Source organism: Delphinus delphis, chromosome 9, assembly GCF_949987515.2.
Source record: "Delphinus delphis chromosome 9, mDelDel1.2, whole genome shotgun sequence".
Classification (NCBI taxonomy): domain Eukaryota; kingdom Metazoa; phylum Chordata; class Mammalia; order Artiodactyla; family Delphinidae; genus Delphinus; species Delphinus delphis.
In genome coordinates this window covers 72,892,256-72,916,144 of record NC_082691.1, presented here as the reverse complement: position 1 = coordinate 72,916,144, position 23,889 = coordinate 72,892,256, and the positions used below count along the sequence as shown (strand labels likewise).

Sequence of the window (23,889 nt, the reverse complement as noted above, 5' to 3'; positions counted from 1 at the left end):
ATTTAAGGGAGATTTCTAAAGAGAAAGGAATATGTATGTTCAATCTGCCGTGTTGAACAAAACATGTTTTATTTTTTTTTAAACAAACTGAGAAAACAAGAAAATTTGGTAAAATGTTGACACTTGTTAAGTCTGAGCATGGTTGGTATATTGGTATTTGCATATTCCTTTTTTCCCCATTTTTAAAGTAGTTAATTTAGTGTTAAGAAAAGTCAGAATTCCATTTATTAAGCACATAAATCCACACAGAAGTAAATTCCTATTGATTAGTAACTTAGGTAGAAGCATCATTTTATACTGAGAACACTAATACAGTGGGATATTACCAGAAATCAAGGACAAAAAGAGTATTCTTTTTGTAGAAGAATATTCTGTTGTATATTTTTATCTGACTGAGAGACTTCATTTATTTTAAAATTAATTTTCAGCTTTAAATATAAGAGGGGCCTATTCAGTGCACATTTTCTGATGATCTGTTTTGGGTGGTTGTTTTTAAGATCATATGAAAGAGGCCATGATATGTGTACTTGACTCTTCCCCCAACGCTGGATAACCAGTGAGAGCATTCAGAGAATCACACCCCATTTTCTTCCCTGGTTCTCTGCTTAGTGTCTCTGGATCAGCCTAAAAATGCAATTATGGAAGAGATTCCATTCTTTTCAAGGCATAAGTCAAAGTGGTCCTGCACTTCGACCTTTAAACCAGGTACTAGTTATTCTCATCATTATATATAACTAATATCCATCTATAAACTTAGATTTAAAATATTTCCATTTAGATTTCCATGTTTGACCCTTCACCAACCTCAGGAGGTAGTGAGGGAAGGTACTCCTCCCATCTATATTCTAAAGATGCAGAAGTTGAAGCTGTATGACAACTGACTTACCCAATGCCCCACAGCTAATGGGTTTTAGGCAGGATTAGAATCCAAATCATAGGACGCCACCCCTTACCTTCTCTACATACACACAGCCTTTCTCTAAGCACCAGTGTTACATGCTGCTGCTTTACTATGTCTGACCAGAAGGCTCACTCCTGTCAAAATGGAGCTGGGAGACAAGTCAGTCAAGCTTTTGGCCATTATTCCATTTTCCTCCAAATGCTTTGTCTATTTAGAATTTGGGAGTCAAGTTAACTGGCTTGCCACATGTATACCTTCCCCTACTTTAAAAAAGCACTATGCTATGTCTGTATCCATCGCCAGTGACACCGCCAGTTCTTCCAGAGTCTTCATACATAATCATTAACAGTATGTGAGATTTCAGCAGTTAGTTTGCAAGGCATACTAGAGTGGATTGCATCAGGCCCAACTGACTGGAAACTCTCTAAGTTGAGGCAGCCCTTATGAAGACTTATAAAAATTAAGTTCTCTGAATTATGACATTTTCCAAAGGACTAAGTTTTAATACTGTATGCCAAAAAAAAAATCATAAGGATACAATGAGGGTGAAGATGTACATAGTAATAAGCCTCTTTTCCAAATAGACCATCAACAAATATTTTCATATTTGTATTAATATGCAAAGAAGTGAAAACAACACTGTACCTGCAATTAAAAGGGAAAAAAAGAAAACCACCCTGAAATGATGTAATGTCATCCACAGCCTCCAAGAAATGCTATTCTAGGACTATAAACTACCTGTTTTTCAACTCATAATTTAGTGGTTCATACACTAAAATGGACACTAAAATCTGTCATTATTACTGACCAAGCTATAATCGCAGCTATTCAGGCTCCTAGAATGGTAGATCCTGACTCTGTAAGCTGAGTTATCCTATTTTGTTTTTTAGATCCAAGAAGTAGTGGTTGGGCTTTTGTTTGTTTGTTTTTAGTAAAAAAGAAAAAAAAAAAAGAAAAAAAAGAAAGCAAATGAATACTCCCACACATTTGTGCTTCTAACACATTTAAGTATGCACTCTGTGAACGGTTTCGTTTAAATATTTTTGCTTTAACACTGTAGATGTCATCAGAAAAACAAGCCAAATGGAAGAGTTCTTCCCAGTGAGTGTTGTAACAAACCCCTGATTTTCTGTAGCCTTAATGGAGACAAGGAGCTGATCATGAATCCAGTGTTTATCAAACTAAGCAAACCTGAAAAAGGCAATGAGGAGCGAGGGATGAATCCTTAGCTAAGTAATGGGCTCCATTTCTCAGGAAGACTCTTCAACATGTTTCAAATAAGGATGATAACCTGTGCTAATTTCCCAGAGTGCAAATTTCACAGAGTTGTGCAAAAAATGAGAAGGTATAGTCTTTTGTTTATGTCTCAAAAAATTAAGAGTCGATGGAAAATTGCTTGCATAGGGTCTTATACTACACATACTATATATATATCATAGCCTGATTAATTTCCATGGTAAAACGGAAACATTTGAAAGAAGTCCCTCAAGGTTAGAATGATTAGATTGTCTACTGTGCAAGTTTGGAATATTTATTCCTGGTAGCAAAATAGTTCCTTCCATAGAGGTAGTTTCTTCATTTTTACTTAATAAAGTCAATTTATTCCAAACTCTATTCCGCCTTTCCTCCCTCAGAATATACTTATTGCACAAATCTAAGTCTTCTTACTCTGTTAAGTGCTGATTTTTCTGGAGTAGGTCCATTATTCAGTGTTTTGTAAAGGAGTAACTCATAATAACTATATAACCAAGCCCTTTTGAATATTTACGTATTGTGATACTGATTATTCTTATACAAGCAAGTGATTAGTACTTGGTTTATTGGCTACAAACAATGGTGCCAGAAGTTGTATAGAATTAATGCTTTCCAAGCAGGCCTATACATTTTTGCTATTATTCTTCTTTTCGGTATCCAGTTCTAAGTAACAAACTATGAACTTCTACATAGTAAGAATGGTTTAAAACCGCCCCTAATAAATCTTCTCAGTCTTAGGCTATACTTCCATACCACTGAAAGAAATAGCTGATATTGCACAAAGTTTTGAAATACACTGTTCTCCAAAGTATATGCTTCATCAGCAATTTATTTTAACATCCACATCTCCCTCTCAAAGGGAATTGAAACTAATTATGTTTTGTCCCAAGTGCCTAGATACCACTGATACCATATGAATTCATATATTATTCAAAAAGCTGATTTTTTTTTTTTTTTTTTACTTATTAATATGACGCTTAGGTAAACTGTATCTCTATTATAAGAGACTTTGCTTTACTCTAAGAACAAACTCTAGCTTTAATAGTTAGGGAGATATTCTTTCCAATATATCTATAAGACACTTAGATACAGTGTTTGGAAGGCTGCTTATTCCAGAAATTTTTAACTGAAAGAGACAGCTTACTCTGGTTTGGAACATAGTGTCTAAAGCAGATGAAAGAAGCAAGCATTTGTAATTCTTCAGAAAAAGAACAGGCAAAAGCGTTTTCATACTTGAAACATTTGACTTACGTAACGAACTTCGATTTTGACTTCATAAATGTCAAGATCCTAAGATACACCGTAATTCCTTATAGTCACATCAAATTTTAGATTTTCAAGTCTTTTCATTAAACAAGGCTAGGGGTACAAATTATAATCGTTCTTTACCAGTGTAATAAAACTTAAAGTGCTACATAGCAAAATTAAAAGAAACGCACATTCTGAACAATGTAAACATCTCTTGAGAAAACAACTTCCCCAAAGGGCTAAGACAGGTAGCCAGCACCTGGGCTCTCCCCAGTAGGCAGCCCTATCCATCAGTTCCTCTGGGTCTTACGGTCACAGCTATTAAGGAACCACTTTAAAAAAAAAAAAAAAAGTCTTTAAATGTTCAAATAAAAAACTAGTTTTCAGCTTATCATACAAGCTTATTTGTTGTAGGGCAACATATTTGATTAAAAACGTTATGAGTTCTAAGTCTGAACTGTACCTCAGAACTAACTGGGGAGCTTTTAATAATTAAGATTGCCTAGACCCTACTCCTAAATGATTCTGAGGTCATTGGTCTGGGGTGGGGCCTGTTTTTAAGCTAATGTGAAGAGTTGAGAACAAGTGCTTTGCACAAAGGGGTATGACTATAGAATCAAACTCCTGCCCATCCCCATCCCACAGATCTTCAGCTTCCATTATTAAGATCTCTTTTTGTTGCAGAAGGAAAATGCCTATCTTCATACCACAAAAAGAACGGCAGATGCCAAGATTCTTTGCCCATCTCCTGAAATGAGAACAAGTTCTCATGGAAGCAATGAGTTAATAGTTCTGAAAAGTAAAGAAGCCTTTTTTTTCTAAGATATCAAGTATATATTAAGCCCAGGAATTGTCTTGAATTTATCACAACAAAGATGACATTCCAAAGGAATATGATTGTAATTTTCCCAACTTTTTTTCTGACCTAAGACAAAGGCAGGATGCAGTCATATCACTCATAGTGGTAGAACGGCAATAAATCCCAACTAGGAAATGGATTAGAACTTTCAGCTTGGAATATGCTTATAATTTGGGAAAACTGTCATCTCCGCCTGTGATTTTAATGCATTCTCTAGGGGACCACAAACAGCACAAAGTCCTTACCCTTTCCTCTGCTCCACCCCCCACGTGAGAATCACCGCTAGGTAATCGGCATATTAGCTGTGCAGCCCTAGGCACACTGCTTGACTTTTCTGAGCTCAGTCGCATCTATGGATAATAATATTTATCCCACCTGCCTGATAAAGTTGCTGGTAGGCCAAGTTAGATCATCAATATGAAAAATTTCATTAGCTATAAAAAGCTCTAAGTAATAACATTGTTAATATAACTAATAAAAAGCATTCTTTGATATGCATGAACTGTAGACGGAAAATTAGCTCCTTAAGAGAAGCAAAGAAAGTCAGTCCACATTTTAAGACAAATTACTACAGCTTAACCAATTCAAAGCCGTCAGACTCCTACAGAGAAGCTAAGTGCAGTCAAAAGGTACCGATTTTCATTTATTCAACAATTAACATGTACGTATTGGGAACAAACTCTCATGCATGGCCCTGGGCTAGACACTGAGGGATGCAAAACTGAATGAGATGCCGATACTGCCTTTAAGGAGCCTTCAGCTCGTGACAGGGAAGAGGGCCATCCACACGTGCACTACAACTTTGAAATTAATGAGTCCTTTAGGAGAGATGAAGATAAATACTCTGCAAGTCCAAATGAGGGAGAAATCACAGATGTCTGGCTGGAGATGTGGAAAGACAGGTAACACAAGTGAAGCTTGGGAGAAGGAAAATACAGGTAGAGGGAAGAGCAAGGAACATATTTTAACTAAGGGAAAAGTTCATGAAAGGAAGTAGTGGAGGACAAAGTCAAATTTATTTTATTCCCACAGTCATTCATCCAATATAGTTTACTGAAAGTTTCTTGTGGTCCTAGAGTAATGCTGATCGCTAGGAATGCAACGTAAAGCCAGCAGATATCAGACATGTAATAGCAAAAATCAATTACAAACTGTGACAAGGGCTAGGAAGGAAAAGGTGCTATGAGAAATAGGGAAACCCATTTTAGACTGAGAGGTCTGGGAAAGCCTCCCTTTGGAAGCGACAATTAAGCCTGGGGTGAGATCTGGAATGCAAAAGCCCAGAGACAGAAAGGGACTCAGGGCAGCCGAGGGACTGAAAGGGAGCCAGTTATAGCTACAGAGGCAGAAAGAGGGGCAAGAGTAGCAGGAGGAGAAAGAATTTCAAGAAGGAAACATCCTATCAAATTTTACAGAAAAAGTAAGGACTGAGAAGAGGCCACTGGACTGAGAAAAGTGACCTGTAAGAAGCCTATTTTAGTTGTATTTAACCCTTCCATAACATACATCAAGAAAGGGTAAGGTATCAGCTATACAGACCAGAACAGGCTTTGAATACCAGGAGATGGTGTTTAAATAGGACATAACATGTCTCCGTGATGAAGGAATTAGAACATAATCTGAGTCCTTATTAAAAAATGTCATAAAATAAAAAGGCAAGAATGGACCACAAGTGGAAATCAACCAGAAACTGTACCTCTAGTACTAGCAGAGATGCCTTAATTGAGATTAGAGACCACATATTTATACCAGAGCTGCTCCGTCTGCTACACAACATTTTTGGTCTATGATCCACAGCCCTTGGGATGTGAAGTGAAAAGCCTGATGGTATGGTCGGCTACCTTAGTTTCAGTGTAAGCTTGGCAGATACAGCATAAGGTTGTAGAATTTAGGGGATAATGAAGGATCATTTGCAGGTCCCAGATGGCCATGAAAAAATGGTAGGTGAAGTGAAGGAGGAGATGAGATACTATGGGGGAAAAGAACATAGCAGATTAGGCATAATTATTATTAAGGTAAAGTGCAGGAAGAAATGAGAAAGTTAATTTCTGATTTCAAAATCTTAGAGTAGAGCAGATCTCATTGATAGCAAGGTCCAAGGTGTGTCCATATTTGTAAGGTAGCTAAAGTGAAAGAGACATAAAGTCTTTAGAGTTAAAGGAGGCAAGAATTGATGTGATTTCAAAGAAATTAAAAGAAGCTCTATATCAGTCAAACACTGGGAAGCCTTGACTTAGAGGACACACAAGATACTAGTTAAGCATAAAATTGATTATGCTAGAAGGTGGAGCTGACGGCATGAATAAGGAGTCACAGCTATATTACACCCAACACCGGTTCACACAATGACTGACTATGGTTCTGCCATTTCATTGGCAATGTTAACAGGAAATTAATGTACTACCAACACCCCTTCACATCAACTTTCCAGGTACCAGATTGGCAACTAGGTTCAAATTTAAAGTAGAAATGATGAGAAGATTTTGTAGCCTGAAATTAATTGTTCACCCTGCCTTGAATTAGTCCAAACAGATTTGGACTTCATGGCAAAAGTATTATTCAACCCTCTATAAAAACAGACCCATCTGTATATTTATATATACATTATATGTATAATCTTTGAAATTTAATTAATTAAAAAGGAATATTTTGTTTAAAAAATTAAAAGGCAAGTCATGCATATCTAAATAAAAAATACCGAATGGCTTTTGTTCTGTTTCCTGCAAAAAAAAGCCAGACCTAAAGTCGACCCTCTTAAATTGGCTAAAGTGAAAAATATTGAAGTCCTAAATATGTAAGAATATGGGTTTAATTTTACATTCCCAGTAGTAAATTTTCATATTCTTAGCTATTTAGTAAAACTTTAAAAAGTGTACTGGATATGGGAGAAGTGCAATGAGAAAAGCCTAACTCAGAGGACTAGTAAGACAATGTTAATTACACACAATCACACTGTTTACTAGGCGTGTTGTTGTCACCGCTGAAACCTACGTTATCACTCACCTTTGTGATTAGGACAGCACCTTGGTAATGTTGAAGGAAGATGGAGAAGATAACCAGCAAAGACAGGCCTCTACATAGAAGGCAGGTGACTATCTTTTTCATAAAGACAAGTAATGTATGGGCAGCATCCAAAGATGAGACGTACGGTCTTATTACGATCACACCAGCATGAATCAATATTTGTGACAATTCGAGACTGTGGGAATCTTAAATCTCCCAATCCAAGTTCTCAAGAACCATGGAAAATGTATTTAATTAAATATAATATGCCAAAGCAGAACAAATTTCTCCACCCACTCTCTTCTCTGGTTCACTTAATGCAATTTCACCCTCTAAACCAGCATCTGAGGGTTTTAAAAGAGATTTCCCTGACTTTTGTGTCTCTTGCTACAGAACCCAGGGACTTGGGAAGAATCCAGCTTCCGGTGGAGAACGATGGAGCTCGGATTTACCACCAAGTCCTGAAGGACTCCTTGAAAGAAGCACAGGACAAGTCACAGTATTGACTCCCAGCTGTGCTAAACTGAAGGGCAATGGGACTCCTGAAAGGAGTGGAGAGGGAATTCCACCAATGCGCCTCAATCCGATGCAGCCCCTCCCTCTCAGTACTGAGCCTAGGTAAAGCTGGAAGCAGATCTCACCCCTTCTGTGGCTGGATAAGAGCTGGGAGCCACCGTCTCCCTTTGAGAGCTTGCCGCATGGCAGCTGTTTCACGTAGCTATCGTCCCAAGTCACTCATGCTTGTGACTAACAGCATAGCAACTGATTTGACAAGCCCAGAAAAACTCCTTCATTCTTGAATTTCAGGAACATACTAAAAAAAATTATAAAATGTGTACAAGGTATACCTTTTTTGCTTACCAGAACTAAATCCCTGCTCTCTCAAGGCTCCAGCCAGGCCCAGCTTCATAGGCATGTGACCCGTGCAAGACCACTTGAGCCCCAAGTTTAAAAGGAGCAGTGAACTTGGTTTAACGCTCTGCTGTTGCCACGGTGAAATTCATAAGTTTTCAACAAGGGGCCCCGCATTCTCATCTTACACTGCTCTCCACCTCCAAAATGATATAGCTGGTCCTGTCTTCTGCAGAACCTGAAGGAAGCGGAATCTCCTGGCTTACCTGTGACCTGAGCATTTCCTACAGGTAACTGGGCTCTAATGCAGCTTTGGGAAGCTAGGCCCTCACCCTGATCAATTTTCGCTATATGGGAGAATTTTCTTTTTCAAATGTTATTGCTTTTAATACAATAAAACAATTCACCTCATGGGGAAAAAATACAATGCAGAAGATAGCATACAGAATATTAAATGGAAGTCTTCTTCACCAGTATGTCCTCACTCAATTTCACATTACTCCCTAGAACTAACTATTGTGAGGAGACATCTTCCATTAAGAAAAAAATAAATACACACATATACTTTGATATGCACACACTGATCGATATTAATCTTTTTTTTAAGTCCCAATTTTGTATGTCTACTGGACTAGATGGAGAAGATCCTTTAGAATCTTCCAGTAAAGAAAACCAGCAGCTTCAAACCATGTGTATTATTCTTTGCTCATTTCAGGGTCCTCAGCTTAGAGGATATCAAACTACTATCTCTCTGATCTACAGCAGGTGAACCTTAGCACAAAGCAGCAAAGACCCAGAGACAAGTTCTCAAGAACCATGGAAACTGGCTGCCTTCTTCTTAGCCACCAAGGTTTGGTGAGGAATTCAAGAGATTGAGATGCAAGAAAAACATAGATGAAGCCCCAGCTTTGCCATGTGGCTTGGAGGAAACATCCGCATTTCTGTTTCCCCACCTGCCAAATACGGCAAATTTTTGTTTTTGTTTTTTTGCGGTACGTGGGCCTCTCACTGTTGCGGCCTCTCCCGTTGCGGAGCACAGGCTCCACGGCCATGGCTCACGGGCCCAGCCGCTCCGCGGCATGTGGGATCTTCCCGGACCGGGGCACGAACCCGTGTCCCCTGCATCGGCAGGCGGACTCTCAACCACTGCGCCACCAGGGAAGCCCCCAAATACGGCAATTTTTATGAAGCTTCCAAAACCTCTTCCCTATCAAGTACTCTAGGTTTAGGGAAAGCTATTTCCATCGCATCCTCAGGGCCACACTTCGGTCCTCGTCCTCACCTGGGATTGTTCCACCTCAGAAGTCTTAAATTCCTATTTCCCATTCTCATAATCCATCTTCTCTTTCCACTTATCCCATTCACCTACTGCATCTATACCTCTTTTGTTTAGTTTCTTAAAAAAAAACAGAAATCTTTAGGGATTCATTAGTATCACTGGTTTTTCTTTCTTATCTGTAAGATCCTTCCTGTCTTCACTTCTTTCCCAACCCATCTGCTATTCACAGCCCATCACTTCAAGCTCTAGTTGGACAATGTCCTTAACTCCTTCGCCCCACTGTCCTTTCATCACAACTATCATTTGTCCAAACTAAAAACCTTGGCCTCCTTCCCAGCACCTGACATTGCCTTTCCCCAGAGGTCTTACTGACTGATTGTACCCTATAAAAAGCTGAATCCATCTACTTCTTGCAAACCCACCTGCCACTACCCCAGTCCAAGCCACCTTCTTTTCTCAGTTGGATTAACACAACAGGCTCAGTTGATCTCCTAATGCCTTCAGTCCTTCCCATTCTTATTTATTTTCTAACTATTGCAAAAGCAATCATCCTAAAATATAGCCAAACTAAAATATAAATTGAAGTCACTTCTCCCTTCAATACCTTCCATCTTCCCTCAACGCTTATTAACAGATTCTTTCCCTCCATCTTTCCACCCCTCATCTCACATCTTACATCCCAGCTTACACAAAGCTTCTCCAACTCTCCTCAAGCTGGCCACGTTCTCTCTTGCCTCTACACCTGTGGGTGTACTGTTCTTTGGGCCTGGAACACTCTGGCTCCACTCCCTCCCCTGCTCTGCTTGAGTTGCCCAACTCCTTCAGGTGTCAAAACAGACACCACTTCCTCTGGAAAGCCCTCTTGGACTCTCCCCTACCTGAGTATTTGTGTTTCTGAAATGTGAACACACAGCTGCCTGCACTTCCCCATCACAGCATTCAAAACGCACACTATCATTTCAAGATGAACTGTATGTCTCTTCCACCAGACTGTAAATTCTGAATGTGGAGACCGCACCTGTATTATTCATCACTGTATCCAACACAACACAATGTCGGCACACTATTAGCACTCCATCGTAATGTAACTGATTTTTTATTCAGTTTTCAAAGTTATGGGCTTCCCTGGTGGCGCAGTGGTTGAGCGTCTGCCTGCCAATGCAGGGGACACGGGTTCGTGCCCCAGTCCAGGAAGATCCCACATGCCGTGGAGCGGCTGGGCCCATGAGCCATGGCTACTGAGCCTGCGCGTCCGGAGCCTGTGCCCCACAACGGGGGAGGCCACAACAGTGAGAGGCCCGCGTACAGCAAAAAAAAAAAAAAAAAAAAAAAAAAAAAAAAAAACAAAGTTATATTTTGATTCCTAATCCTGAAAGTTCATTATAGTAACATGTTCTACAAATAATAATCTATGAGTAAATTCACAGTGTTCAGATCCAGGAAGTTTGAGGTTTGAGAACTAAAATTATCTAGACCGCAGTATTTATGGTCTTGATCATTAAAGGTTATTTATTTCTTCAGTGGTTAGCATTTTCAGGGTGGTCTCTAAGCTAGTTCCCAGGCCTCAGCTCCTCCCTGAGGCTCAAAGAACTCCCAAATGGGAAAGGAATAAATCTGGCTCCCTCACTGAGCCCTCATCCACCACTTGTACTTCAATACCATCTCATCTCCCCCAGTAAAGAGCAAAAGATTTTAGGAATATCTGAAAATCTTTAACGAAAGTGTAGTAGGATATAGATTGGAAATTGAATGAGTCATGGTATTTGATAAAGATGAAAGGTAAAGTAATAGATTAAATGATAATATTAATAGGAATAATAAGAACAATAATAAAAAGATTGTATTTTATAGAATACAAAACATAAAAACTAACTTAGAAAGGCAGCGAAAGATATAAGAAGAAAGGAGGGAGAGAAGGGAGGAGAGTGGGGAGGTAGGGAGAAGCAGGGGAAGGAAGGATAAAGAAGGAAGGAAGGGAACTGAAGTAGTCTCAAAATTTTTTCTTGTTGGTAGGCAAGAAAAATAAGGAATAGGAGACCAAAAAAGGCCCTACATAAAGCGTCATCCCTACCCACCTAGGCAGACAGTAAACGTTATCCAGAGCACTGCCACAGTTCACTGAAAACACTTCAGAAGAGCCTTATCAGTGAACAGCAGTCAAACTTAGGACTTGATAGCTTCACATCATTAGAGTATCTATGGAACTTGGAAGTTCCATATGGAACCTGACATGAATGAACCAGGAATCTCTGCCCTCCTCTCATTAATTCAATACACTTAAGTAACCAAGCATTTATTAATCATAAACCACGTAGCAGCCACTATGCTGGCTACTGTTATGGACGTAAATATCAATGGTCTCAGAAAGACCTGAAATATACCCAGGATGTACCCAGGATGTCTGGACGTGTAACCCACTGGAACCACAGAGAGAGAAAAAAAAAAAAAAAAAAAAGCCTTATAACTGATACTTGGGCCCAAGAATAATCATAATACAAAATGGTAAATTCACTTGAGTGTTTAGGCGTGCAATGCGTTTTCCTGTATGACCTTTAAAATAACACAATGAGGTATACAGAATTAGTACCTCCATTCTAAAAATGAGCAATTTGATCTCATAGAGTTTAGGGAACTTGCTCAACACCAGTACTAATAATGCATCCGAGGTCTGAACCCTGGCAGTCAGCTTTCATTGGTCTCCAGGTCCCTGAATCTAAGATGCTGAAAACAAAACACGGACAATGGTTCTCCCTAGCTTTTTGGGCAGAACCCAGATGAGCACGGGGTAACGCACGCACCACGAGGAAGAAGTGTGTCAGGGAACTTGAGCTCCCTTCTAGAACACAGCCTAATGGCTATCATCGACCAATGTATTAAATATGGGTGACCATCAGAAATGGCTACTGATTTTCCACCCAACCCTAAAATCAAACCATGAGTTGGGTTTTGGATTGACTGATGGTTCATTCCTGTCTATAGCAACAAGTAAAGCATCCGAACTGTAGCGACATCACCGTTTGGTCAGCATATTAAAAAAGAGAATTTTTCTGAGAGACAAATAGAGGACTAGACACTAAGCAAGATAGACGTCACCATGACTTACTCCCAAAGGAATGAGCATGAAGTATTGATATCAGGGGAAGACTACCAGATTACCTAAGAAACTTAGCAGGAAAGCCACATCTCCCAGTCCTACTGGGTGGTACTTACCTGGGGGGTGGGGGGGTGGGGTGCTTGTTTATGGCCTCTTTTATATAAAGTGAATTCTAAAGAAAACCAGATAATACTTACTGAGATGAGCATTAAAACATGAGAGCCGCTGAAAACATTTAAATCCTGACCTCTCAGTGTTCTCTCCCTATAGTCAAAGTGAGAAACGCTCTAAGTATATAAATAGTACACCTGAGTAGTCTCTGCCTCTCTTTCAGTATTTTAGATAGAGGAAGCATTCCCTAATGTGATGAAATGGTATTCATTAAGGGGTGATCAGCAATAAGCTGGCAAAGGCGAGTAAAAGAAATGATAGAGCTCCTAACAACAGAGCCTGTTGAGAGGAAACTCAGAGGACGCCAAGAGGGTTTCAAGTAGAAGCATGAGTGAAAAAGCATGAGGCACCAGCTCCATCAAGAAGAGGTGAGTGTGAATTAGAGAACAAGGGCTTGCGTTCTACTACCAATTAAGTGCTTACTATTATGAGAGCTAAAACCTCTTCAAAATGAATAAATGGGTTAAATAGAATGGGGATTACCGTTTAAGTAGAGCATTCTAACTTTGCTTCAGATCATGGGAATTCTACAAAATCACAAAGGAGAGAACTGGCTGAGCAAAATAGTTTCATTTAATGGGAAATTTATTTCAGAAGAGAAGCTAAGGAAAATTTCTAGGGTGAAGTAATGACATTTAGAATTAGGAGGCGTTTATGTAAAAAACAATGTCCAAGGATAAAGTTAAGTAGTAAGAATTTTCAGAAAGACCTAGAAAAAACTGAGAGAGAGACCTGAGGCATTTTAGAAAGAAGAACAAAGAAAACTGTAAGCTCTCTCTCCATAGGAAATAATTAGAATAGTAGAATTTGACCTAAATTAAAGGAAAATTTACTCATGCCTATGAGTATAAGCACAGTAACACACACACACACACACACACACAGACACGCTCCTTCCTACCTTAGAAATCCCCCCAAAGACTGAGATGAAATGTTACTTCTGTTCCTTTTCTAGCCTAATTAAAACATGAAATGTTGCCTATTGCCTGTTATCAGTTTATGCATTTTATGGGTTAAATAGAAAAATTAATATTAATTGAGGAAGTCACTTCACCGCAACATTTATTCCACTGAGTCAGAGGACTAATGATTAGTAAAACAAGGCATAGCTCCAAATTCTATACTGTCCCATATATGCTAATCTGAGGGGAAAAGCCAGTCTTAACCATAGAAAGATACCCTTACAAATTCTAAAATGTAAGCCCCATTCCAGAAATTAAATTATACACCAAAATATTTTCTCCAAATACGAATGACTTTTAAACTGTATAAAGGATAAAAATTTATACAGTAAAAAAAACCCTTTCCAATTATAAAATTTCCTCACAAAACCTCCTTATGTTTTTAATTCTTTACTGATTTGATTTAGATTTTTTTAGAAACAAATTTAAGTGGTTGGAATCATCTTTTTCATTTAAATTTCATAAGAAAGAGGATCACAACGCACATTCCCTGACCAGATTGTGTATGGCCTATTTATTTGAAATGTTCGATTCCATATGGATTTCTTCTCCTTTATTTATAACTTCCAGAAAGGATTCTAATAAGTCAGCAACTCAAGGGCAACCAATTTGAAATCTAGGCCCTGAGAGCATAATACCTCAGGTCTGCCACCTGTGATGTTTTCTAGAAGGACCAGAGAAGGCACACGAAGCTGGAAGGCCTGTGTAGAGCCTGCACCAACTTTGAGCCACAAGTGGGTGGTCCACTGAGGTCAGGGTTAAAGTTCACAGAATAATTTGGAAATTATTCTCAGCTTGGATCTCGTTTATGAGGTCTGAGAATACACCCTTTAATTAGAATACAATTTCCAAAGCAGCCACTCCCTTGACTTTCCAGAGCCCGGTTATTCTCAGAAAAGTAAAAACAGCCTCATCACACTGACAGCTAACAGTCCCCTATAAATTATGCCTTAAACATCTAACAAAGAAGGCAGCAGGCATCTGGGACAACAGAGACATTAGCGGCCAGCCCTCACTCACCACTCTCAAGAATAGATAAGAAAAAAGTCTCATTAAACAGTCACTCCCCTTCACTTCTTGCTTATGCAGCTGAACTGTCCCACGGAAGCTTGGAAAAAGAGTGGGTTGCACATTTGAAAATGTTCCCGCACCCTAGCCGGCCTCATTTTTCTGATGATGCCTCCATCCAGCCAACCTCGCACTACAGTGGGAAACTAAAATCAATTCCATGAGAGCAAGCTGTCCGCCTCTTCCACGGTGCTCAGGGAGCCACACAGGACTCTGGCACAGGAGCCAGCCCAGTCCTGACTCACCACAGATGTTCCCCTCCTCCCCCATGCAGCTCTGAGCCACCGCCTTCTTTCCAGGGCCTATTGTTATTACAAAAGACTCACTGGGCCCCCAAAACGGGCTAGATGCTGAAGCATCTCCCTAACTGCAGGGTTAAGAGAGACAGATGTTAAATGACGCAGAGATGGCCAGCGACTCAACGGGGAAAGCCAAAGATGGAAAGTCAGGCTAGGTTTGTAGAGTTCAGTATCTGGGAGTTGGAACAGCAGAAGCTATTAGATTATCAAACTTGCAAATGCTATCCAGACTTAAATCGGTTTTAAAGATGACATAAAATGCTCCATCCCAGCGAATCGAGATATCAAACTTTTCTGTAGACCCAACAGAGTAGCCTTTGTCTAGAAAAGTATGACCAGGAAAATAACAAAAATGTAGTTTTTGAACTCTGTCATCAGAATTCACAGTCCAAAGTCACCCACAAATATCTGGAAATTCTTGGCAACATGTTTTGGGCCAGAGAACAATACTGTCTTTGGCCATTATCTTTCAATATCCATTCATCTGTCAGTTTTCCCAGCAGCCCTCTCAGAGGGGGCCATAAAGCTCTCTCTCTGCATTCCTTCAGTGCATTCCTTCTAGTAGGCAACTAGACAGTTGTTCCCAAATACTCCACTGCCCCGTGATACAGGCTGCATCGTCATCTCAATAAAGAATTTCATGCAGTTTACAATATTTTCTTTTTATCATTGTCCATGTAACCAGTATAGACAATAGAGGAGTTCATTTTAAATCCATTCCCTTTAACGGTATGAATTCTGCAACTAAAATGAGCTTCATCAAATAGCACAAAAAAAATTTTAACATGTTAATATGACTTGCCACATCCTTAAACAACAGTACTTATGTTTTGGGTTTTGTCCTAAGAGTTCTTACTCACGTTTTCCTAGTGTGGGCCCTGGGAAGGGAGATTAGGGAAATAAATCAATTAAATGAAACACACACACTTAAAATTCTGTGACTGTGGGAAAAAAAAAAATGAGCAAACAATTTTGTCTCCCAAAAGGTGAAGTTAAAATTGTCTGTAAGACCCCTTCTCGCTCTAACTCTCTGGTTGTTTGGAAAATCATAGATAAAATATGCCAGTATCTCACAAAACCTTAAGTTTCACAACAGTAGAGTCAATATTTAGATAGAAGACAACCAATATATGTTTCAGCGATAAATGTTTACTTGAAATAATGTTTATTTGATTCTTTGGAGAAAGCTATATAAATCTCGCTCCTCACAAATTTCTGAGTTTCATTTCCTTTCTATTCCCTTCCCAAATAGAAAGGTGTAAAAAACCAAAATGGTTCTAAAATTAAACTAAAACACACTCACTTTTAGAACTTTTGTTTGAAAACTTGAAGTCTCCTTCAGTACTGTTTCTATTGTTATTTTTTGTTTTCTACAAAGTTGGCTTTTTCCTTCTATCTGCTTTTTTTCTGTTTGGTTTCAGTTAAGGACAGATACTGGGCATTCTAGAGAGGAAAGGCAATATTCCAAGATTCAAAGTAAATGTAATATGTAACACGAAAAAGGGTCTGTATTATGAAGTTGTCTGAAGTGAAGAATTAAATTTAAAAAAATAAAGTAAAACAACGCTTGATTCCCAGAATAAAACTTCTCCTCTGTCTACTCTGGAAAACTGAGAAGTGACATGATAATTCTGTTACCATGAATGAGAATTTCAAAAGATGTAGTACTACTATGCCCTTCCAGGTGTGGCATAGTAGTGTTCTTTCTACTTACACATTCACTACAGAAAATTGTTCATTATATGGCAAATTCATCTTGAATCCACCTGGGGGAATTTAGCGACCAGAACAAGTAAAACCTGACATTGACAGGCATTCTGAATAGCACTCAAAAGATACTGACATTTCAGTGTATTCCCAGAGTAAAACAAAACTAAACCAAAGCTTCTTATATATTCTACAGAGCAATTTTAAGAAGAGAAAGAGAATAAAGAGAAGCCAAGTAGTGATAAAAGTGTTAACTGTAAAAAACAGGTTGGAATCATTTGGCCAGAAGAACAAGGACCGCACGGCATTACCAAAGCACTACTCGTCGTCCTTTACCTCCGTCTTTATCTTTTTAGTTTCACAGTCTGTTTATACCTCGAACTGTCTGACTTCTACTTAGTCACTGCTCAAGAAGGTATTAAGTTTTGTTTAAGTCTCTCTGAGGATGGAGTCCAAAATGTATAGGTCAATTCTTCCTTTTTAAAGATGGGATGAAAGCTGACAGATAGTATTATTTATACCCTACTTTTAGCGCTGCATTTTAAAAGACTCATGAAAAACACTTTCAGATGAACTCTGGTGATTTACAGATTTCTAGCAGAATTATATCAGACGATTAACTGAGAGCATATTATCATAGTCAAGTCCCCAAAGCACTCCAGTTTTCTCCAAAAATACTTACTTCTGATGAGTTTGTCATCCGAACAATTTCCCCAAATGGACTGGTCTTGCATCTCTCCATGTGTGAAGCAGCTATCAGTGGCTTGAGTTATATCTCTCTCAGTATTTTCTTTATCACATTTTTCTAAATAAAAAAAAATATATAAATTATCATTAAATGTTACATATTTTTCTCTATTTTTTCATTTTATAGATTTTTTTAAAATGCTTCTAAATCTGCCATAATTTAAAGAAATGGGAGCAGTATCTCTAGTAACTGTTGCATATGTTATTGACTCAATAGCAGAGCTTTATTGAGCACCTACCATATGACTAGCAGTGAAGATTTTACTGTAAAAATTACGTTAAGATTGTTGTAAAGAAGTCGTTGAAACAGCACATGACCTGCCATAATAGAAAAATGTGGTACGGTTACATCAAGGATGGAAGTGAGTCCATACATGCAGAGGGAAGGGGTGGCAGGGAAAGCATCAAAGAAGATGAGAGATTTATATGTGGGTTTATGGGTTCTCAAGGGGGAAGCCAAGAAGTAAGGAAAAGTAATGTCTTATTAGGACCATAACTCAGGCAAAAAGCAGGCTGTAACATAAGGTACAATTAACATTATAAGAGGTCTAGAGCACTAAAAAAAAGGTTCAAAGGAAGAAAAAGAAACTCATCAGTATTGAGAGCTCAAGAAAGGTGCTATAGAAAATGGTGCATGTTGGATGGTCTTTAAGATCAGCAGGAATTCTCAAAGTAGAGATGGGAGAAAGGCCATTCCAGGTGGAAAAACAGCATGGGTGAACTCAAAAAGCAGACACCTGGGCAAAAGTTCCAACTTTCTGCACTGTGAAGTACTTAAAGAGGGATATTAGGAAATAAGATGGTAAAAGTTTGAAGAGGGACATGCTATGGATAACTGAATACCAAGGTGAAAAATCTGGACCTTATTTCAAAGTGAAATAAATAAGTGATAGTAGCCACTGAATCTTTATGAATTGTCTAATCAAAGCCACACATAAGAAAGATTAATGAACTTGTACACACCAGTGGTTCTCTATCCTGACTGTACTTTAACTCACTCAGGGGACTTTTTAAAAAAGATTCCTGGGCCCCATGACCTAAAATTCTAATTTAATTTGGGGGAAGGGGGCTTAGGTGATTCTACTATACTTACATCCTTGAGATCCTTGAGATTCTACTATACTTGATTCTACTCTACTTGATCCTTGAGATTCTACTATACTACTACAGAGATCCTTGAGATTCTACTGTACTTACATCCTTACATCCATCCTTAGATGGATGCATCTAAGAGGGAGGGCAGAGTAAGGGAAACTAAAAGGGAAACTTAGCACAGTCCAGGTAGAAGTTGATCAGAGTTTCGACAACTGGATAAAAAATGGGAAAGGAGGTAATTGGGAGAAAATAACTAGAGGATTCACAGATTATCGGAGAAGATGGGATTGGAGCTGACTGAGTTCTCTTAGTCTGGAGTTGACTGGAAAAACCTAGAGACCGGGAGAACAATTTTTAAAATATATATTTGTACATGGTAGATGTCTGGGCATCGTACTATGCAGTGGGGATACAATCAGTTATGTGACACAGCCCAGGCCTTCATGGAGTTTACAGTCTAGTGGATGAGTTTAGTGTTGAACATTTGAATCTGCAAGACACAAATAACATATAGCGAGAAACAGTCATCTTCCTAAATCTGATTGCTGAAGCCATTCAAATGAATACACTCACCAAAGGAGTGAGTATATTAAAAGAAGACTATCAAGGGGGGTCTGTACAATTAGAAAGGAGTCAGAGAAGGAAGAAAAACTAGATAATGTCAAGCCATGGAAGCAAGGAAAGGAAAGAGATTCAAACAGAAGTTGTTAGTCAACTGTAGTAACGTTTCCAGTGGAAGGAAAAATTTCTGCATATGCAGAAATTTCTCATGTACCATGGGGATTTCACAATTGAAAAGTTCTGCAATAAAACACATTTCAACACATGAAAATGCACGGACACTCAGGAATAAGTCCAGAGGCTAAGATTTCTGAAAAAAATAGGGTCTTCAATGCTAAGTATTTTTAGAAAGCAAAACCATATTCAGATAGCAGTAAAATATAAATTAGAAGCATGCTAAACCAATATGTTCTAGATTTATGTAACATTTACTCAGCATTATCCTAGAGAAAATGTAATCTTCCTGAGATGTGTTACTTTCAATTAAAATCTTGACTTTTTTAAACAACTCTAGAAATCTTTCCACTGCTACAGTCAACCCAAGGCCTTTCTGAGATGATCAACAGAAAAGATTTTTCTACCAACTCACTAGTACACAGGAACTCTCTCACCGCAGTCCTACATACTTGCTGCTACTGTCATGTAGCTGACTGCCGCCAGGTGTCATGCTAGTAGGCTTGATTCAATTAGTCACTCTAATTGTAGCTGAATGAAATTAATTATATAATTTTGAGCTGTTCAAGTTTAATTCCATTAAAATTAATTCATGAAACCAGGGCATTATGAAGCATTGCTGACTAAAAGAAAATAGGTATGAATAAAGCCTCTAGACACACTTGACTCACATTTGAATCGTGTCCAATATTCAAGTGCTAAAACACAGACCCTCTCAACTCTCCATTGACTAAATGAAAATGCCATGTGATCTGTACACACATATCTTAGTAGTGACCCAGTACTAAGAGGAAAATAAAGTTCTTCCTGTTCTGAATACTTATTAAGAGACAGTTATCACATTTTTTTGAAGTTTCCTTATCTGTGAAATTCTAGAATTAGATGACCCCAGGAGTCCTCAAGTTGAAAAAGAAAAGAAAACTTATCATCCTCTGTCTCATTATATTCAAGAAATTATAAATATGTAACAACTATAAAATCACAATCATCAGTCTATCCAACTTTGCCTCCTTTGAAAACTAAATGTCTTGGCTCAAAAGTTAGTCTCACCAATCACAAGAAATTGAAACTGTGATTAAAAATCTTCCAACAAACAAAAGTCCAAGACCAGATGGCTTCACAGGTGAATTCTATCAAACGTTTAGAGAAGAGCTAACACCCATCCTTCTCAACCTCTTCCAAAAAACTGCAGAGGAAGGAACACTCCCAAACTCATTCTACGAGGCCACCATCACCCTGATACCAAAACCAGACAAAGATACTACAAAAAAAGTAAAGTACAGACCAATATCACTGATGAATATAGATGCAAAAATCCTCAACAAAATAATAGCAAACAGAATCCAACAACACATTAAAAGGATCATACACCATGATCAAGTGGAATTTATCCCAGGGATGCAAGGATTCTTCAATATATGCAAATCAATCAATGTGATACACCATATTAACAAATTGAAGAAGAAAAACCATATGACCATCTCAATAGATGCAGAAAAGGCTTTTGACAATATTCAACACCCATTGATGATAAAAACTCTCCAGAAAGTGGGCATAGAGGGAAACTACCTCAACATAATAACGGCCAAATATGACAAACCCACAGGCAACATCATTCTCAATGGTGAAAAACTGAAACCATTTCCTTTAAGATCAGGAAAAAGACAAGGATGTCCACTCTCACCACTATTATTCAACATAGTTTTGGAAGTCCTAGCCATGGCAGTCAGAGAAGAAAAAGAAATAAAAGGAATCCAAATCAGAAAAGAAGTAGTAAAATTGTCACTGCTTGCAGATGACATGATACTATGCATAGAGAATCCTAAAGATGCCACCAGAAAACTACTAGAGCTAATCAATGAATTTGCTAAAGTTGCAGGATACAAAATTAATGCACAGAAATCTCTTGCATTCCTATACACTAATGATGAAAAATCTGAAAGAGAAACTAAGGAAACACTCCCATTTACCACTGAAACAAAAAGAATAAAACACCTAGGAATAAACCTACCTAGGGAGACAAAGACCTGTATGCAGAAAACTATAAGACACTGATGAAAGAAATTAAAGACGATACCAACAGATGGAGAGATATACCATGTTCTTGGATTGGAAGAGTCAATATTGTGAAAATGCCTATACTACCCAAAGGAATCTACAGGTTCAATGCAATCCCTATCAAGTTACCAATGGCATTTTTCACAGAACTAGAAAAAAAAATCTTAAAATTTGTAAGGAGACACAAAAGACCCTGAATAACCAAAGCAGTCTTGAGGGGGAAAAAACGGAGCTGGAAGAATCAGACTCCCTGACTTCAGACTATACTACAAAGCTAATCAAGACAATATGGTACTGGCACAAAAACAGAAATATAGATCAATGGAACAGGATAGAAAGCCCAGAGATAAACCCACGCACCTATGGTCAACTAATCTATGACAACAGAGGCAAGGATACACAAAGGAGAAAAGACAGTCTCTTTAATAAGTGGTGCTGGGAAACCTGGACAGCTATATGTAAAAGAATGAAATTAGGGCTTCCCTGGTGGCGCAGTGGTTGAGAATCCGCCTGCCAATGCAGGGGACACGGGTTCGAGCCCTTGTCCGGGAAGATCCCACATGCCACGGAGCAACTAAGCCCGTGCACCACAACTTCTGAGCCTGCGCTCTAGAGCCCGTGAGCCACAACTACTGAAGCCCACGCGCCTAGAGCCCATGCTCCGCAGCAAGAGAAGCCACCGCAATGAGAAGCCCTGGCTCAGCAACGAAGAGTAGCCCCCGCTCGCTGCAACTAGAGAAAGCCCGCATGCAGCAACAAAGACCCAACTCAGCCAAAAATAAATAAAATAAATCTTTAAAAAAAAAAAAAGAATGAAATTAGAACACTCCCTGACACCATAAATAAAAATAAACTCAAAATGGATTAAAGACCTAAATGTAAGACTGGACACAATAAAACTCTTAGAGGAAAACATAGGAAGAACACTCTTTGACATAAATCACAGCAAGATCTTTTTTGATCCACCTATTAGAGTAATGGAAATAAAAACAAAAATAAACAAATGGGACCTAATAAAGCTTAAAAGCTTTTGCAAAGCAAAGGAAACTACAAACAAGACAAAAAGACAACCCTCAGAATGGGAGAAAATATTTGCAAACGAATCAACGGACAAAGGATTAATCTCCAAAATATATAAACAGCTCATGCAGCTCAATATTAAAGAAAGAAACAACCCAATCCAAAAATGGGCAGAAGACCTAAATAGGCATTTCTCCAAAGAAGACATACAGATGGTGAAGAGTCACATGAAAAGCTACTCAACATCCCTAACTATTAGAGAAATGCAAATCAAAACTACAATGAGGTATCACCTCACACCAGTTAGAATGGGCATCATCAGAAAATCTACAAACAACAAATGCTGGAGAGGGTGTGGAGAAAAGGGAACCCTCTTGCACTGTTGGTGGGAATGTAAATTGATACAGCCACTATGGAGAACAATATGGAGGTTCCTTAAAAAAACTAAAAAATAGAATTACCATATGATCCAGCAATCCCACTACTGGGCATATACCCAGAGAAAACCATAATTCAAAAAGACACATGCACCCCAATGTTCATTGCAGCACTATTTACAATAGTCAGGTCATGGAAGCAACCTAAATGCCCATCGACAGATGAATGCATAAAGAAGATGTGGTACATATATACAATGGAATATTACTCAGCCATAAAAAGGAATGAAATTGGGTCATCTGTAGAGACGTGGATGGATCTAGAGACTGTCATACAGAGTGAAGTAAGTCAGAAAGAGAAAAACACATGTTGTATATTAACACATATATGTGGAACCTAGAAAAATGGTACAGATGAACCAGTTTACAGGGCAGAAATAGCAACACAGATGCAGAGAACAAACGTATGGACATCACGGGGGGAAAGTGGTGGTGGGATGAATTGGGAGACTGGGATTGACATATATACACTAAATGTATAAAATGGATAACTAATAAGAACCTGCTGTACAAAAAAATAAATAAAATTAAAAAAAAAAAAAAGTTGGTCTCAGGCTTTTGCTATAATCCACAGAACCCAGCCCAAAGCAAGGCTCAGAAAAAACTCCAAGTTTAAATTGGCTTGCTAATTCGCCACTTTTATAAGTGGTCACTTCTGTGACCACTTGACTGTTCTGTGATTTCCCAACATATCTATTTTTATTTTATTAACATCTCTTTAATATTTAATGGGATACCAATATGGAAGCCTCATAAATGGTGTGCAGTTATATCTAATATTGAATAAATGCAATGAGAGTGAGATTTAATTGATAGATAACTGTAAAATGGGCCCCATGATGTCCAGCCACAGAACCAATCTAACTACAACTTTCAATAGGTTTGGGTTAGCCACTACTCATTAAGATGACAAAATAGCAGTTTCTAATAACAGATTTCTGTTATCAGTGTAGACTGTCTATCACTTCTGAATTGCAGCAGCAGAAGTCATAGTCCTTATTTAGTTAATTCCTTTCTGGCTTTATGAAGGTTTGTAGTTGCAATTCAGCTGCTATGTGGGTCCAAAAGACATATCCCAAAAGCAATCAAGTAATTTCAAT

General features: G+C 38.5%; 1 protein-coding gene across 1 annotated transcript in view; it reads right to left on the bottom strand.

Annotated features, from left to right (window-relative positions):
• Nucleotides 1–23,889, bottom strand: part of MDFIC (MyoD family inhibitor domain containing) — a 99,654-nt gene that overhangs the window by 59,653 nt on the left and 16,112 nt on the right. Inside the window, exon 3 of the mRNA XM_060019953.1 lies at nucleotides 17,380–17,502. Coding sequence (XP_059875936.1) covers nucleotides 17,380–17,502 — 123 coding nt within the window. The remainder of the gene's footprint in view (nucleotides 1–17,379; nucleotides 17,503–23,889) is intronic.